Source organism: Bos grunniens, chromosome 20 (genome assembly GCF_055505025.1).
Source record: "Bos grunniens cultivar Pamir isolate PY7600 chromosome 20, Bosgru_T2T1.0, whole genome shotgun sequence".
NCBI lineage: Eukaryota > Metazoa > Chordata > Mammalia > Artiodactyla > Bovidae > Bos > Bos grunniens.
This window is the reverse complement of record NC_141184.1, coordinates 61,752,063-61,767,740: the sequence shown is the minus strand read 5'-3', so window position 1 is coordinate 61,767,740 and position 15,678 is coordinate 61,752,063. Positions and strand designations below refer to the sequence as shown.

Genomic DNA, 15,678 nt, shown 5'->3' with positions numbered 1-15,678 from the left:
CTAGGCTGTACATCAGAGAAGGCGTATGAGGGCCACCCAACACAGAATGTGCAGCTCTGGTTGGTGCTCGGCCACCGCATGAGGGTCTGTGTGGATGGTGCTGCTGGGAGTCGCCCAGTGTATAGCCCAGGGCCCTAAGGATAAGTGAAGCTGAGACAGGTGCCCCAGAGCCAGGACTGATGTTCACTCGGCACAGACCCATGTGGGGCACTGCCAACGCTAAGTATGATTGGCTGGGTGTCTGTCTTTGATTCATCAACGAACCAGAATGACATTCAAAGTATTTAACCATCTGGGGAGCTCCCTGGTGGTCCAGTGGTTAAGATTCTCTGTTTTCACTGCAGAGGATGCAGGTTTGATCCCTGATCAGGTAAGCCCTGAAGCATGGCCAAAAAGTAATCAATATTTACCCATCTGGCTTCATGCATCCCTATAACTGTTTCATCTGCTTGTCAGGAAGAGCTCCCCTCCCTTTCTCTTTCCTCTCCATCTCTCTCTCCCCCAATCCCTTCCCTTCTTTGTTCTCTTCCTCCCTCCCACCCCCTCACTTTCTTTACAACTTTAAAAGAAATGCATTTGTTTCCCAGAATTTAAACAAGATAGAAGCGAACAAAGTAAAATGTGAAAAATCCCTCTCCACCTCATCTCCTAACAAACCCAAACCTTAAGATATCAATTGTTTGATTTGTATTATTTTAACTTTTTCCTCTGTATATTTCAAACAAGTCCAGATACTACACATTTATATTGCTTTTTTTCTTACTGAACAGATCAGACATCCTTCCATTTCTGTGAGCCTGGCTGTCTGTGTGAAAGATGACATATAATGCTAAACAACAGCCCAGTTTTTTTTGCGGTGGACCTAAGATCTAACCAGCAACTTCTTTGCATGTGGTAGGTGCATGACAAGTATGATAAATTAAATGAGCCAAAGCCCACTGCAGATCCAATTATTAGATTACAGGAAATACAGGAAGTAGAGAAACATGTTAGATGACACCAGAAAAACATTCCGCCAGACCCAGGGGAGGAAGTTTTACAGGACAGACTACACGGCTCCTTTCATGAGAAAGTGACAAGAAAAAGTCAGGGAGGAGGAAATCTGTAAACTAAAAATCTTGAGATATCAACCAAATGTAATGTATGGACCCTGTTTGCATCCTACTTCAAATCAGTAAAGAAAGTAAACAGTAAAGAGAGAGGGGATGTGGACATTTGAACACGGCCTCAGATATTTGATGTGATTGAGGAATGACTGCTAATCCTCTTTAGGAGGCAGAATAATACTATGGTTATGTTTTTAAAAAATATTCTTGCATTTTAGAGTTATATGCTAAAATATCAACAAGTGACATTATATAATATCTGAGATTTGCTTTAAAATAATCTAGTTATTTTTATTTCTGGGGAAAAGTATGTGAGAGATGAATGAAATATGATTTGGCCATGTGTTGATAAATGGTCTCTATACTTGCATATGAAAATTTCCAGAATGAAAGTTTTAAAAATTTTAAAGGAATGAATGTGTATTTGGTAGATAAAGTCATGTAGAGAATACTAGTAAATGTAACATTAGAAATAATTTTTAAAACATGTTTTCTAAACAGAGAATTCAAGACCACTGTAATAATCAAAACTCTTACTGAGTTTTTGAAATACAATGTTTACATTTGGTATATATTCAGCAGTACATGAAACCATTTGTAATGCTGTTTTAAACATTGTTTTATACAATTTTACATTATCGCAATACAAATTATCCATATTTATTAAGGCAGATTCTGAAACTTCTACTTGGCAAATCATATCTTAGTATTTTGGATAATAAAACAATATTAAGAAATTATTTTAAAATTATATAATTAAAAAATTTCACAGTGTCATCAGGGCTTTCTTGCTTGAATAAATTCTGGAGCATTCTTATTTAGGAAGGAGAAAGGTCAAAACAGAAGGTTCTGCTCTGGGAAGGTGATGCTTTAGTTTTGCTTTGTCTTAAAAAAAATTACAAGCAAAAAATATTTATCTACTTACTTAGGGAACCACTTGGCATGTTCCTTCCAGGGGTCGTCATCGTCTTCCCAATTTCCCAAACATCCACCACAGGAAAAGCACTGGACAGTGTCGTGTTTACCTACATAGGAAGCAAGACACTTAGATGGCCTGGCAACAGCACCGTGGGGTCGTCCAGAAGGGCTGTCTGCAAGCTGACTGCCCTGCGCATAGATGAGACATGCTCCATCACGCCTGCGCATTCACACTCTCATCTGGCTGAATCCCCACCCACAGTCCCACTGCCCTCAGTGACCATTTCTGAAGCCTGAACCTCATCTCTCAGCGGCGGCCATACTTGACACACACTCCGAGCTGTTGGACTCAACATGCCCACGGAAGCAATGGGAAAGCAGAGGACCCTGTACTCACGAAGTAAAGCGCAGAAGACTTAAGCTGTAGCATTGCTATGAAATTTCTGTGGAAACGTGGGCATAGTTTTTTCCACTTTTGAGATGTATGTTCGACAAGTATATTTTTCTTTTTTGACAACTGTTTTTAGGGGAGTTACAAAAGGATCAACTTTCAAAACTAAGAGGAAAACCAACTTGCGGTTTAGGCCTTTTGAGATATAAATAGTACACAAACTGGTAGGCAAATTAAAGTCAAACTACAAACCAGAACCGCTGTGAACATGACAGAAAGACGTGGTTTTTCTGCGTTTTCTCTGCTTCCGTCTCTTGGTCAATCAGGACATTAACTATAATATCTTGAAGAAATATGTGATAAGTGCACTGTGACATCTGGGGAATCCTATACTAAAAATCTTTTAAATTTTCTTCTTTACATCCAACTTGAGTAACACTATCAATATGAATTTCTTCAAGCTTCTGCTATTAATTAACAATAATAGTAGCAATTAACATATCATATATCCAACATATGAAAGTGTTGGTTGCTCAGTCATGTCCAAGTCTTTGCGACCTCATGGACTGTAGCCCCCCAGGCTCCTCTGTCCATGGGATTCTCCAGGCAAGAATACTGGAGTGGTTGCCATTTCCTTCTCCAGGGGATCTTCCTGACCCAGGGGTCGAATCTGGGTCTCCCGCATTGCAGGCAGACTACCGCTGAGCCACCAGGGAAGCATGTACTGTGAGTCAAGTGCTGTGCAGTGTACCTGAGGTGGAATGTAAACACTTTGTTTCTTTTTTTAAACTTTATTTTATATTGGAGTACAGTCGCTCCCTGGTGGCTCAGATGGTAAAGAATCCGCCTGCAATGCAGGAGACCTGGGTTTGATCCCTGGGTTGAGAAGATCCCCTGGAGGAGGGTATAGCAACCCACTCCAGCATTCTTGCCTGGAGAATCCCATGGACAGAGGAGCCTGGCGGGCTACAGTCCATGGGGTCGCAAAGAGTCAGACAGGACTAAGTGACTAAGCACAGCACATAGTCGATTAACAATGCTGTGAGTTTCAGGTGGACAGCAAAGGGACTCAGCCATACATGTATACGTATTCATTCTTCCCCAAACTGCCCTCCCATCCAGGCTGCCACATAACATTGAGCAGAGTTCCCTGTGCTATACAGTAGGTCTTTGTTGGCTATCCTCAGGCACGTTTCTTAAACTCTTTGGGCCTCAGTGACATTAGCTGTGAAATGGGGGAAAGGACAAATCTCTTGGATCAGTGTAAGTGCTGGATCCGTGCCTGGTGGTGGTGGTGGGCCTAGCATCGAGTAGGTGCTCAGTAAATGATAGCCGTATGTATTAATCAGTATTCTCACTCAGATCTGTCATGACATTTATCACGTGGCTAGGACAACTCAAACAACGTACAGTTTACTTCAGTATTCTTGCCTGGAGAACTCCGTGGACAGAGGAGACTGGTGGGCCCCTGTCCACAGGGTCACAAAGAGGTGGACATGACTGAGTGACAGCACACCCAGTTTTCTGAAATGCAACTTGACCTATATGTTATAATTAAACTTAAGGTTAAACACACACACACACCAAAACCCTCCAATACTGCAGCAATTAAAAGAACAATCACTTAAGAATTTAAAAGAATCAGAGAACAATCCTTTAAGAGCAGTAAAAGGTGGATGGGTAAGAAGGAGACTAGGGTCAGGCTGACCTCACGATTTATTTTCAGGGCCTTAGAAATCCAGTCAAGTATTATCTAACGTCCAAAATTTTAGAAAAAGTCACTTTCTTATTTTGCATATATTTTTGGTAAACTGACATGTTGTATTAAAGCTAAAGTAAAATTACTGAAGTTGAATCTTGAGAAAATAGATGTTCCTAGTATAACATGTTGACCAAGTGAGGAAAGATTTACAAAATACTGCAACGGAGCAAAATATTGCAACCGAACCTAAGCTTAATTCCAGTGAAATATTTCAGAAAATGATTTCAAATTACCTGTAAAGACAAAGCCAGCAGCTGAGAGCTCCCTTGGGGACGTCCCTTGGGCATAAAATGGCCAGTTCTTGAAGGATTCGAGTCTGGCCTTCTCTTCTTGGTATCTGGCTTTGTCGTCCCTCCTCAACGTATTCTCTGGCTTCTGAACTCTTACATCATACTTGGCAATGTTACCAACATCTTTACCCAGAAGGAACTCACAGTCTGGATGGAACTTCTTGTGGTGTTCCATGGGGGTATTCTGGAGGCTAGTACCGAAGAGGATTAAGCTACAGCAGAAGCACTGAATGCCAGATTTTGTGCCAGTTAAATAAAACCCGGCCTCTGCCATCTCCTGGGGCGTCCACGACCTGAAGGTGTTATAGGTCACAAAAGTCTTTAACCTTTTTGCTTCACTACGCATTTGTGAATTAAAGCCTTTTTGCATTTTTTCCCTGTCTCTGTGCTCTTTTTCTTCTATTTCTTTTACAAATTGAAGTGCATTTACACCTAGAAAAGCAGACATCTCTGGGAGCAAAGCATAATCAAACTGTGAAATCCTTTCCTCAGGGGCTTTCTCCTGGGTGGCCATTTTCTGAAAAGGGAAAAAAAGAGGTTCATGAACATTGTCACTTGGTTTACTAGTCCTGAGATTTGTTTAAGCCCTTTATTTTTTTGTTTTGCTGGTTATACCATATTTCTTTTTAATTGGAGGATAATTGCTTTACAATGTTGTGTTAGTTTCTGATGTACAACAACAGACTGTAGTCCACCAGTCTCGTCTGTCCATGGGATTCTCCAGGCAAGAATACTGGAGTGGGTTGCCATTTCCTTCTCCAGGGGTTCTTCCTGACCCAGGGATCGAACCTGGGTCTTCTGCACTGCAGGCAGATTCTTTGCCATCTAAGCCACCAGGGAAGCCCATACAACAATGTGGATATATCCCCTCCCTCTGGAGCTTCCCTCCCACTCCCCCCACCATCCCGTCCCTCTAGGTCATTCCAGAGCGCCAAGCTGAGCTCCCTGCGCTCTACAGCTTCTCAACAGTGCCTGCTTTACACGCGGCAGCACGTGTATGCCAATGCTACTCTCAGTTCGTCCCACCGTCTCCTTCCCCTGCTGTGTTTCAGCCCTTTACTCTTTTCTTCTGAATTACAGTGCTCTTCTGCTTATAACTTAGTCTAATTCAGAGAAAATATGCTAGTAGGTCTGTAACAGCAGACCTTTATCCTGCCTTCAACAGTAAGGTCACCTATGGAGTCCTAGTAGTATCATAGTATCAATCGTCACTTAAGATAAAAGGATCAGTTCAGTTCAGTTCAGTCGCTCAGTTGTCTCCAACTCTTTGCAACCCCGTGAATTGCAGCACGCCAGGCCTCCCTGTCCATCACCAACTCCTGGAGTTTACTCAAACTCATGTCCATCGAGTCGGTGATGCCATCCAACCATCTCATCCTCTGTCATCCCCTTCTCCTCCTGCCCCCAATCCCTTCCAGCATCAGAGTCTTTTCCAATGAGTCAACTCTTCGCATGAGGTGGCCAAAGTACTGGAGTTTCAGCTTCAGCATCAGTCCTTCCAATGAACACCCAGGACTGGTGTCCTTTAGGATGGACCGGTTGGATCTCCTTGCAGTCCAAGGGATTCTCAAGAGTCTTCTCCAACACCACAGTTCAAAAGCATCAATTCTTTGGCGCTCAGCTTTCTTCACAGTCCAACTCTCATATCCATACATGACCACTGGAAAAACCATAGCCTTGACTAGATGGACCATTGTTGGGGGATCTTCCCGACCCAGGGAGTGAACCTGGGTCTCCTGCATTGTAGGCAGACGCTTTACCGTCTGAGCCACCAGGGAAGCAGATAAAAGGATAGATTAGGGGAAATCTGTATCATCATATAACAAGTTCAAAGACACATGTTTGCATTCTCAACATTTCAGGAATCAACAAAGTATTGCGTTTAATGCCTACAGGTGGAGTTGGATAGTTCCACATGACCGACTTTGCTCTGTGTGCCCCGCCGTAATCAGGGTCAGCTGATTTGGAATTTGCCCGTCTACCTGCATTTCTGCAGAAGTTGCAGCTCACTGAAGATCTTATTTAAGCCCAAGCATGCCCTTCATCTGGGAGTACTCAGTGTAAAGAAAACTCCTTTGTCTCTAAGACGTTAAGTCCATTTCAGCAGTGGTTCCTCGGGAAGCTCTCATCAGTCCACAAGGTTACTGGGCTTTTTGACTGAAGAGCGCCTTCATTTCAGTTAGTGTCTTCACGCGCTCTCCCCGTAGAATTCCTTTAGCGGTTAGCAGATAAGGGCCACATTCCAGCCAAAAGAAGTATTTGCTCAACTCTCCCTTTGGTTTCAAGTCCCTTCCCTTTACAGAAGAAACCAGCCAGCCCGGTGGACTTGGCAGCCTAGGGCTCTTCCTTAGTACACTCATCACTACTTCTTAGTACTTTCATTGTTGCCAAAGCAGCCCAGGCCATGAAGGGGAGAAAGGTTTGGAACCACTGATCCCGGGCTGGCTGCGGAGGCCTGCCTTGTTTGCCTCACTGTTTTTGACTGAATTCCCCTCTCTCTGAATTTGTTTTAACCTATTTAAATGCTTCTGCTGGCTCTGGATCTACCACTTTTAAATTCCATTGCTGGGGGTGGCGGGGAGGAGAGGGGAAAGTGCTGTGCTGTGTTCAGTCAACTCAGTCGTGTCTGACTCTTTGTGACCCCATGGACGGCAGCCCACCAGGTTCCTCTGTCCATGGGATTCTCCAGACAAGAATACTGGAGTGGGTTGCCATTACCTCCTCCAGGGGATCTTCCTGACCCAGGGATCAAACCCAGGTCTCCCACATTGCAGGTTAATTCTTTACTGTCTTGAGCCACCAGGAAAGCCCAAGAATACGGAAGTGGGTAGCCTTTCCCTTCACCAGGGGATCTTTCCAACCCAGGAACTGAACTGAGGTCTTCTGCATTGCAAGCAGATTCTTTACCAGCTGAGCTATCAGGAAAGCCCATAAATGAACTATACTTCAATTTTTAAAAATAGCAAAAAGAAAAAAAATCTATTGGTATGCTTTCCCCCCAATGAATAATTATAGTACTAGAGTGAATTGAAATCAGGATGCCTTCATCAGCCAACCTGGCATCAGTGGTTCTAGGTAGTTCTCCCACTTTTTTTCTCCTAAACAAAGCCTGAGCCAGCGTGTAAATAATCAAGTCAAAAACTGTTCCCATAATCCCATTCACAGTGCCAACTTCAGCAAGTACACAGGGTCAGATAAAAGAAAAAACTCACAAGCCTCTACATAGTACACTTACTTCAGACTTTAATAAAGTTAAAAGATATGATACAAAAATAAAAACAAAGGACAGGCAAACATCAGCGTGGTCTCAGACTCCAGGCCCAGCTTCTAGGAGCCTTCCTCCGCTATACAGTCCGTGCTTCATTTTAGGTAATGAACCACCTAGACACGTGCTAGGTACCTTTGTCTCAGGGAAATCACTCTCTCACCTAAGGAGGGATATTCTCTGCCGCTTCGGTCATGCAGCCCAAAGCAGGACACCTAACTTGTCTCAAGCAAGCTGGAATGGGCTGCCCCTGTCCTCTCAGATTCTAGCACAGGGCTACATTCATCGTAGTTAGTATGTTTCACTTAGGCTTGGCCAATAGGCAATGCCATAGCTCCAGGCCTCCCTGGAGATAAACAAGCACAGGGTGGCAACAAACTCCCTGGAATCCCTCCTGCAGGTCTACAAAGTTCAGTGCTCAGTTTTGCTAGTCCCAGGGCCTTTCTGGGGAGATCTCCAAGGCCTTCTCCAGGTTTCATGCTCTTTAACCGCGGTACTAACAGGACCAGTGCAGCTGCTGTGTCATGGAAAGGATTTAAGTCCACATCTGTATGACTCCAGTGCCCTCTCCTTTTGCCTCCAAAGAGAAACAAGAGTAAGAGAAACAAGAGGGTCATAAGTGGAAAGGTACTTTTGCCAGAGGTGGTAATTTACTTACCTCGAAGTTAATCCAGAGTCCCAGCTGAAAGGAAGGAGAAAGTAGAGAGTAAATACAACTATTCTCTTTGTCCTTTTAATGGGAAGCAGCGAGAACAATTTGAGGAACTAACACCCAGAACAGATTGCAATTTCCTGAGAAATCACCAGTAACTTCCCTAGGGTACTGAGTCATCAGGGTTAGTCAGGACTCCAAAGGCCTCACAAAACCAAGTCCCACAACAGAAGTATTTTATTCTAAATAATTTAAGACTGATTAATGTTTCCGCTGCTAGTACATACATGTCTTTATTACTTTGGTGTTAGCTTCCATCTTTCCTGTATCTTTTTAGGGTTTTCTCTTTTATCCATGGGTTATAAAATCTCAAAGTGACTGTGTCTTGGTGTGGGTCTTTGTACATTTACTGAACCCAGTGGACGTGTTCCAAGCTGAACACATGGACCTCCATCAGTCCTGGGAAATTATCTTCTATAATTTCTTTGGTAATTTCCTACTGCCTACTATTCTATTTTCATTCTTTCTCGTATTCCCATTATTCAGATGGGAATTTATCACCAAAGGTTTTTTTTTTTTTTTTTTTGCTTATATATTCTTTCCGTCCTATGGCTGTACTTTCTGGGAGACTTCCTCTTCAGCATCTTCCAACTTTCCAATAGTAATTCTAAATTCAGCAATTATACTTTCAATTTCCCACAGCTCTTTTTTTTTTTAATTTTATTTCATTTTTAAACTTTACAATATTGTATTAGTTTTGCCAAATATCGAAATGAATCCGCCACAGGTATACCTGTGTTCCCCATCCTGAACCCTCCTCCCTCCTCCCTCCCCTACCCTTCCTCTGGGTCATCCCAGTGCACCAGCCCCAAGCATCCAGTACGGTGCACGAACCTGGACTGGCGACTCGTTTCGTACATGATATTATACATGTTTCAATGCTATTCTCCCAAATCTCCCCACCCTCTCCCTCTCCCACAGAGTCCATAAGACTGATCTATACATCGGTGTCTCTTTTGCTGTCTCGTACACAGGGTTATTGTTACCATCTTTCTAAATTCCATATATATGCGTTAGTATACTGTATTGGTGTTTTTCTTTCTGGCTTACTTCACTCTGTATAATAGGTTCCAGTTTCATCCATCTCATTAGAACTGATTCAAATGTATTCTTTTTAATGGCTGAGTAATACTCCATTGTGTATATGTACCACTGCTTTCTTATCCATTCGTCTGCTGATGGACATCTAGGTTGCTTCCATGTCCTGGCTATTATAAAAACAGTGCTGTGATGAACATTGGGGTACACGTGTCTCTTTCCCTTCTGGTTTCCTCAGTGTGTATGCCCAGCAGTGGGATTGCTGGATCATAAGGCAGTTCTATTTCCAGTTTTTTAAGGAATCTCCACACTGTTCTCCATAGTGGCTGCACTAGTTTGCGTTCCCACCAACAGTGTAAGAGGGTTCCCTTTTCTCCACACCCTCTCCAGCATTGATTGCTTGTTTTTGTTGTCTATTTCTTTCACGAGATCTAATTTTCTTAGCCAAGATAATTTTTTAAAATCTCTACTGCAATACTGTCAAACGACAAAACTAAAATAACAAGTTTGTTGCTCTTCAGTCAAGGGAAAACAATCCGTGGACTGGAGGAGCACAGCGTCTCACGGCAATGGAGTGCTGCTCCAAAGGGAAGGGCGGAGGTCGAGGGGGAGAGTGAAGGTAGGTTTCATAGGGAAGAGGCATGATTGGTCAGGAGGTCAAGGATTCATTAAAGGGTAACATGTCCTGTTTTCTAGGGTCAGGTAATCTAGGTAAAGCTGAGTTGGGGTGATTCTGATTGGTGTATACTAGGTTTCGTTGTCAGGCGTTTCCTGAAAGTGCTGGCTGACCTGGATTTAGATTTGTGACTTGGGCCAGGTCACTGAGGTCGTCCCCATTTTCTGGGTCTGATGTGCAAACTATCTTTATCAGTACTAATCCAAATAGTGTTCATCTGTTTCCTGAATGATCTGTTTCCTCCAAGGCTAATTACTATTTACCTTTATGTTGAGATTTTTCACATTACCAGCTTTCCTCCAATGTGTAGAGACCCAGGGTTTTCAATTCATGTTTGAAAATTAGGTGATTGCAAAGCTGACTGATCAAAATTCTGGTTAAAGAGCCTGATTAAAAGCCACATGAGTGTGATCTGAACTTTACGGAGGAAGATAGGGGAGCTAATACTTGCCCAGGAGAAGCCCTCAACTTCAGAGAAACACCTCAGAAAATGATTTCAAGTCAGTTGTGAAGTCAGAGATAGCAGTTGAAAACTCATCTAAGGAACATAAAAAGACCAGTTCTTGAAGGATTCTTTGTTTGGGGATACCCAGGACCCACACTAGCTCCTCTAAGTCAGTTTAATTCCTTTTTTTTTTTTTTTTTTTTTAAGAAGAGAAGAACCACTAATGTTTTGCCTTAGTGATAAGACCTGCATAGTCAACAGTCTGATGGTGAGGCAGACGGAGCTGGCAGTCTCTCAGAGATTTTTCAGTTAGTCCCTTGGCTTTCCTGCCCGCCTTCTTAGCTGGCATTCTGGGCCACCTGCTGCTCCAGGGTTCTCTACAAGGTACAGTCTCCCAGGTGTTACATGTGTATTCAGGCTGCGGGCTCTGTCAGTCTGCTTCATTGGTTACTATTATTCTATTTGAGTTTCCATCTTCCAAAAATGTGTTAAAATATTCTGTGTGCTGATGGTCCCCTCCTGCTTTCTTAATTTTTCTGGGTTTATAATTTCAAAAATCATTTCAATAATATTATGCATAATAACTAAAATTTGTTTAGCGCCTACTACTTGCCAGGCACAGTTCTAAGCACCTTAGATATGTCCATTTAATCCCTTTAACAGTCCAAATGAAGTAGCTGTTTTTATTATCTCCATTTTACAGATGAGGAAACCCAGGCATACAGGGGTTCTGATTAATCAGTCTGGCAATGGAGTTTACACTTTTAGCCACTGTTCCATAAAGCCTACTACATATTAAGAAAAGGCAAAAACAGGTGTCCCTCTCCATTTTGGTAGTTCGGCCAGTTGCTGAGTTAGAGATAAACTGTTACCAGCCTCATTGGCACGTAAACTCTTCTGGCCAAGCCCTGTTTCCACAAGGCCATCTACTCAGCCTAGGAGCAATCATTGTTAAATAGTTGACTCCTCCTAACTTTCGTATTAACACATATAACATTACAATGACAGTGTTTTTTAGGACACTTGCCCTGGTACATCCAGCTGCTTATGCTGCTAAGTCGCTTCAGTCGTGTCCGACTCTGTGCAACCCCATAGACGGCAGCCCACCAGGCTCCCCCATCCCTGGGATTCTCCTGGCAAGAACAATGGAGTGGATTGCCATTTCCTTCTCCAATGCATGCAAGTGAAAAGTGAAAGTGAAGTCGCTCAGTCGTGTCCGACCCTCAGCGACCCCATGGATTGCAGCTCACCAGGCTCCTCCGCCCATGGGATTTTCCAGGCAGGAGTACTGGAGTGGGGCGCCATCGCCTTCTCTGATCCAGCTGCTTAAGGACCAACAATTCTTTCTACAGAAGTTCAGAGGTCAGGGGGAACTCTACATTGCTGACCCTTCTGCTGATAAAATTTTGCCCCATCAACCTACTCCTCACCTATAATATTATATACACCAATCACACTACATTTATTTTAGCACCTTGTAGATTTTGTTACCCTTATAAATTGAATTTTTTTTTTTTTTTTTACTATTCTATCTTCTAAATGTTTATTGATGATATATAGGACTCCTGGTCTACTTTTAACATCTGATTGTAAATATTTTTGAATTTTCTAAGTAGATATTTGTATTATCTGAATATTATGATGGTTTTGTCTTTAGCATCATTTTGTTTTCTTTTTGAATCAAGTATATCCTTTAATACAATATTGCTTAATAACAGCAATAATAGATATCTTGACTTCGGCAGTTTGAAGATATCTAGTAGATATCCTTTATCAGTTGAAAGAGCTTCTCTTTTACTCCTAGTGACAGGAAAAACATCTGCACAGTCTTAACTGGAAAAAGATATACATACCACCTCTATATAGCAGAAAGGGGAAAAAAAATCTCCAAAGAAAGAAAATGTGGGTAGCCAAAAAAACAGACACATATGTCCACAACACAATCAGAAAGAGAATCTGACGTTTTGAGTTTTAAAATACTATTTTCAATGCCTTTTTTTAACCAAAACATGCAAACACATCTAGAGAGCAGTATCATTTAGCCATTTTAGGGCATAGGTATGTATCTCACTGTGGCTTTAACTTAATGACTTAATTGCCTATTCATATATTTCCTTTGGTAAGGTGATCAGATCTCTTGCCCATTTCTTAATTACTTTTTGGTTGCATCAGGTCTTCCTTGCTGCTCGTGGGCTTTTTCTAGTTGCAGAGTTGGGGCTACTCTCTAGTTGTGGTATGCTGGCTTCTTAATTGTGGCCTAAGAACTGGTTTCTCTCATTGCGGAGTACGGGCTCTAGGTGCACAGGCTTCAGGAGTTGTGGCACATGAGCTTAGCTGCTCGGTGGCATGTGGGATCTTCCTGGACCAGGGATTGAACCTGAGTCTCTTCCACTGGCTGACGGATTCTCATCCACTGTACCACCAGGGAAGTCCTTGTCCATTTTTAAGTTGGGTTGTTTAGTAGGATTCTGGGGTGGTGCTTGACAGTACTGCTGTCCTCATGGTAGAATGAGCTCACCAAAGTGGCTGCCACCAGCATCTCTGTCCCCAGGGAGTGACTGGAGATGTGAGCGTGCACAGCCACACCTGCGAGGGAAAGCCAGTAACGTCAAGGCTGGCTGTAATCTGTGGAACATCTTGTCATGTGGGGATAGGCACAAAACTGAATTTTTCTACCAAGCATCTGGCCACTTGTTTTTAGCCATGGTCCCTGGGTCTTGGCTGAATGAAAGTGGTCAGTGTTGGTGGCAAACTGAGAGACCACATGGGACAGGGTCATGCCAACTTTGCAGATGCCAAGTATATGTGCAATTTAAGCAGTCACTTGGATCTGAGTAAGAAGGCTCAGCTTGTGGGGTTCCTCACTGTTGATTTACATGTTTGCTGAGATTTCCACAGCAACCAGTCTCCTTCAGCAGATCTGACACTAAAGGGCATGGCCTCTGGATTGAAATGTTTTAAGTTTTAAAGTAATAGTATTTTCAATGCCTTTTTTTAACCAAAACATGCATCCACACCTAGAGAGCAGTATCATTTCGCCATTTTACAGCACAGGCATGTATCTCATTGTGCTTTAATTTAATGACTGAATTGGTTATTCATATATTTCTTTAAGGCCTCTGGACCTTGACGACCTGCTTTCAAGGCGTGCATCAGTACAGAAGCCAGGCAGGCAGCTGGGCACCCTGTCAGCACTCTCTACTTGTGTGGGGGCCTGAGCAAGAATCCCTTGTCTGTGCAAATGTGTACAGGTGGAATTCCACAGAGGTGGAATCTGTCCTTGTGGGTGCTGCTAGTCTGAGAGCCTGTGCCTCAGGGTGTCTCACTTCTGTACAGGAGGCCATGGCAAAGAATGAGCCAAGTTGGGAAAGCTGTGCTTTTCAGATGAGAGGATAAAAGACATCATGAGAAAAATATCAAATATTCCTGAAGCTGGTTGAACACCAGAAAGAGTATGCAACAATCAAGAAACGAGGTCTAACAAAGCCTGCAGGTGCTAATGCCAGATTTTATGTCATTGCAGTGGGGACCTTGGTCCTTGCGGCATATACTGGGGACCCTTAGACATCATTTCATGATTCTGTACTGTCTTTCAATTTAAAAAGACCTGGGACGTGTGCAGTCAGAAAAAACAGTAAAAACAAGATAAATTGGTCATTTACCGTTTATTATTGAGCTGCAAGAATTGTTTATGTATTTTTAGACACTAGTCCTCTGTTATATGTTTGCACTGCAAACATGTTCTCCCCATCTATGAACTCTTTTTGCTTTCTTAATGGAGTATTCCAAAGCAGATATTTTAAATTTTGATGAAGTCTGACTTTAATTTTCTCCTTTTAAGATAGATGCTCTTTGTGTCCTAAGAAATCATCACCTACTCTTAAGGTTGTGATGATGCTCTAAAAATAAACATTTGTGTGGTTTTAAAAAATTAGCTGTCAACATTTAAAACTTTAAAGTCCAGATTTTCAGTTTCTTTTTAAATATTAAAATATACAGTCTGAGGGAAACTACATTTTCAGAAATAAAAAATAGGTTGGAGCTGAGTAATAGTTACCTCCTTTGAAAAAACTGTTTTCTTCTGGACCAGGTAACAGATGCCCATGTATAAAATTCAAAAGGTAGAAAAGGGTGTACCGAGAAGACTACCTCTCTCTACCCCTGCTCCATCCAGAGGCTGCCTCCTGCAGATGGAACCAGCACTTTTCAGGTGCTTACCACTTTGCATTAACCTGGCTCCTTTTCAAGTATTTGCATAACCTGCCCAGTCCCCTCGGGCATTTGAATTTGCACCAGGGCCCATTTCACAGCCTCTCTTCTGCATTCCCACGCACTTGGCAAATCCTCAGCATTGTCACATGGACCTCTTCACAGGTCTGCCTCTTAGGCTGGGAGGGTCACAGGGCCGCAAGGTCAGGGTTTGTTTCCTCTTCTTGGTATCTATATCCAGACACCTAGGGTCTCATCAGACAGACAGCAGATGTACAAGGTTTGCTGAGTGAACTAATGGATAAATGAACAAACTGTGCATTACTTCCTGTGCCCTGGCCTGAGATGTGACTCAAGTAACAATTTAGTCAGGTGAAATCAAGAATTTATATCCCATAAGAATTCCATCTATGTCCCCACCCCACCGTGTAACAGGTCTCCATAGAACCGAATTGGAACACATGGAAAGAAAACAATGACTCTCCTATTCTTACAGAACTGGACCCAAAGGGGTATCAGGACACTCTGAGGCTACTTCTCAGATGCATGACAATCTCCTATGCTCTTTTCTTCCTTACTATAGGCCCTAGGGACTCATGGTTCTTGCCCTTTCTCCTAAACGCTCACCACTACAGACAGGGGAATTCCACTGACCCACTTCCCAAGGGCTGGTTGTACCACCCTTTCTTTTCACCATTCATGAATGCTTTCATGTTATAAGTGTTGTGATTGTTACAGAGATATAGACAGCTGAACACAGAGAGGACCACAAACAAGGAATTTCACAAATTGAGAAATCTTACAAAATGTTTACAGTTCCTCTTCCCTACTGCCACTCTGAGCAACAGTGAAAGTGAAAGTCACTC

General features: G+C 42.7%; 2 protein-coding genes across 9 annotated transcripts in view; both read right to left on the bottom strand.

Annotated features, from left to right (window-relative positions):
• Window positions 1-8,414, bottom strand: part of NAIP (NLR family apoptosis inhibitory protein) — a 42,134-nt gene extending 33,720 nt beyond the window's left edge. For both annotated transcript variants that reach the window (XM_086362079.1, XM_086362080.1), the window contains exons 1-3: window positions 8,391-8,414; window positions 4,411-4,984; window positions 2,032-2,131 (exon numbers count right to left, since the gene is read on the bottom strand). In XM_086362079.1, the coding sequence (XP_086218205.1) occupies window positions 2,032-2,131; window positions 4,411-4,981 (671 nt within the window). In that variant the 5' untranslated portion in view covers window positions 4,982-4,984; window positions 8,391-8,414. The remainder of the gene's footprint in view (window positions 1-2,031; window positions 2,132-4,410; window positions 4,985-8,390) is intronic.
• GTF2H2 (general transcription factor IIH subunit 2) overlaps window positions 7,697-15,678 on the bottom strand; it is a 37,088-nt gene continuing 29,106 nt past the window's right edge. For 2 of the 7 annotated variants that reach the window (XM_086362091.1, XM_086362095.1), the window contains one exon: window positions 14,250-15,106. In XM_086362091.1, the coding sequence (XP_086218217.1) occupies window positions 15,069-15,106 (38 nt within the window). In that variant the 3' untranslated portion in view covers window positions 14,250-15,068. Of the gene's footprint in view, window positions 8,310-8,390; window positions 8,415-12,121; window positions 13,190-14,249; window positions 15,107-15,678 lie in introns of those variants that run through there. The other 5 variants (XM_086362093.1, XM_086362087.1, XM_086362092.1 and 2 more) reach the window with 5 other exon arrangements.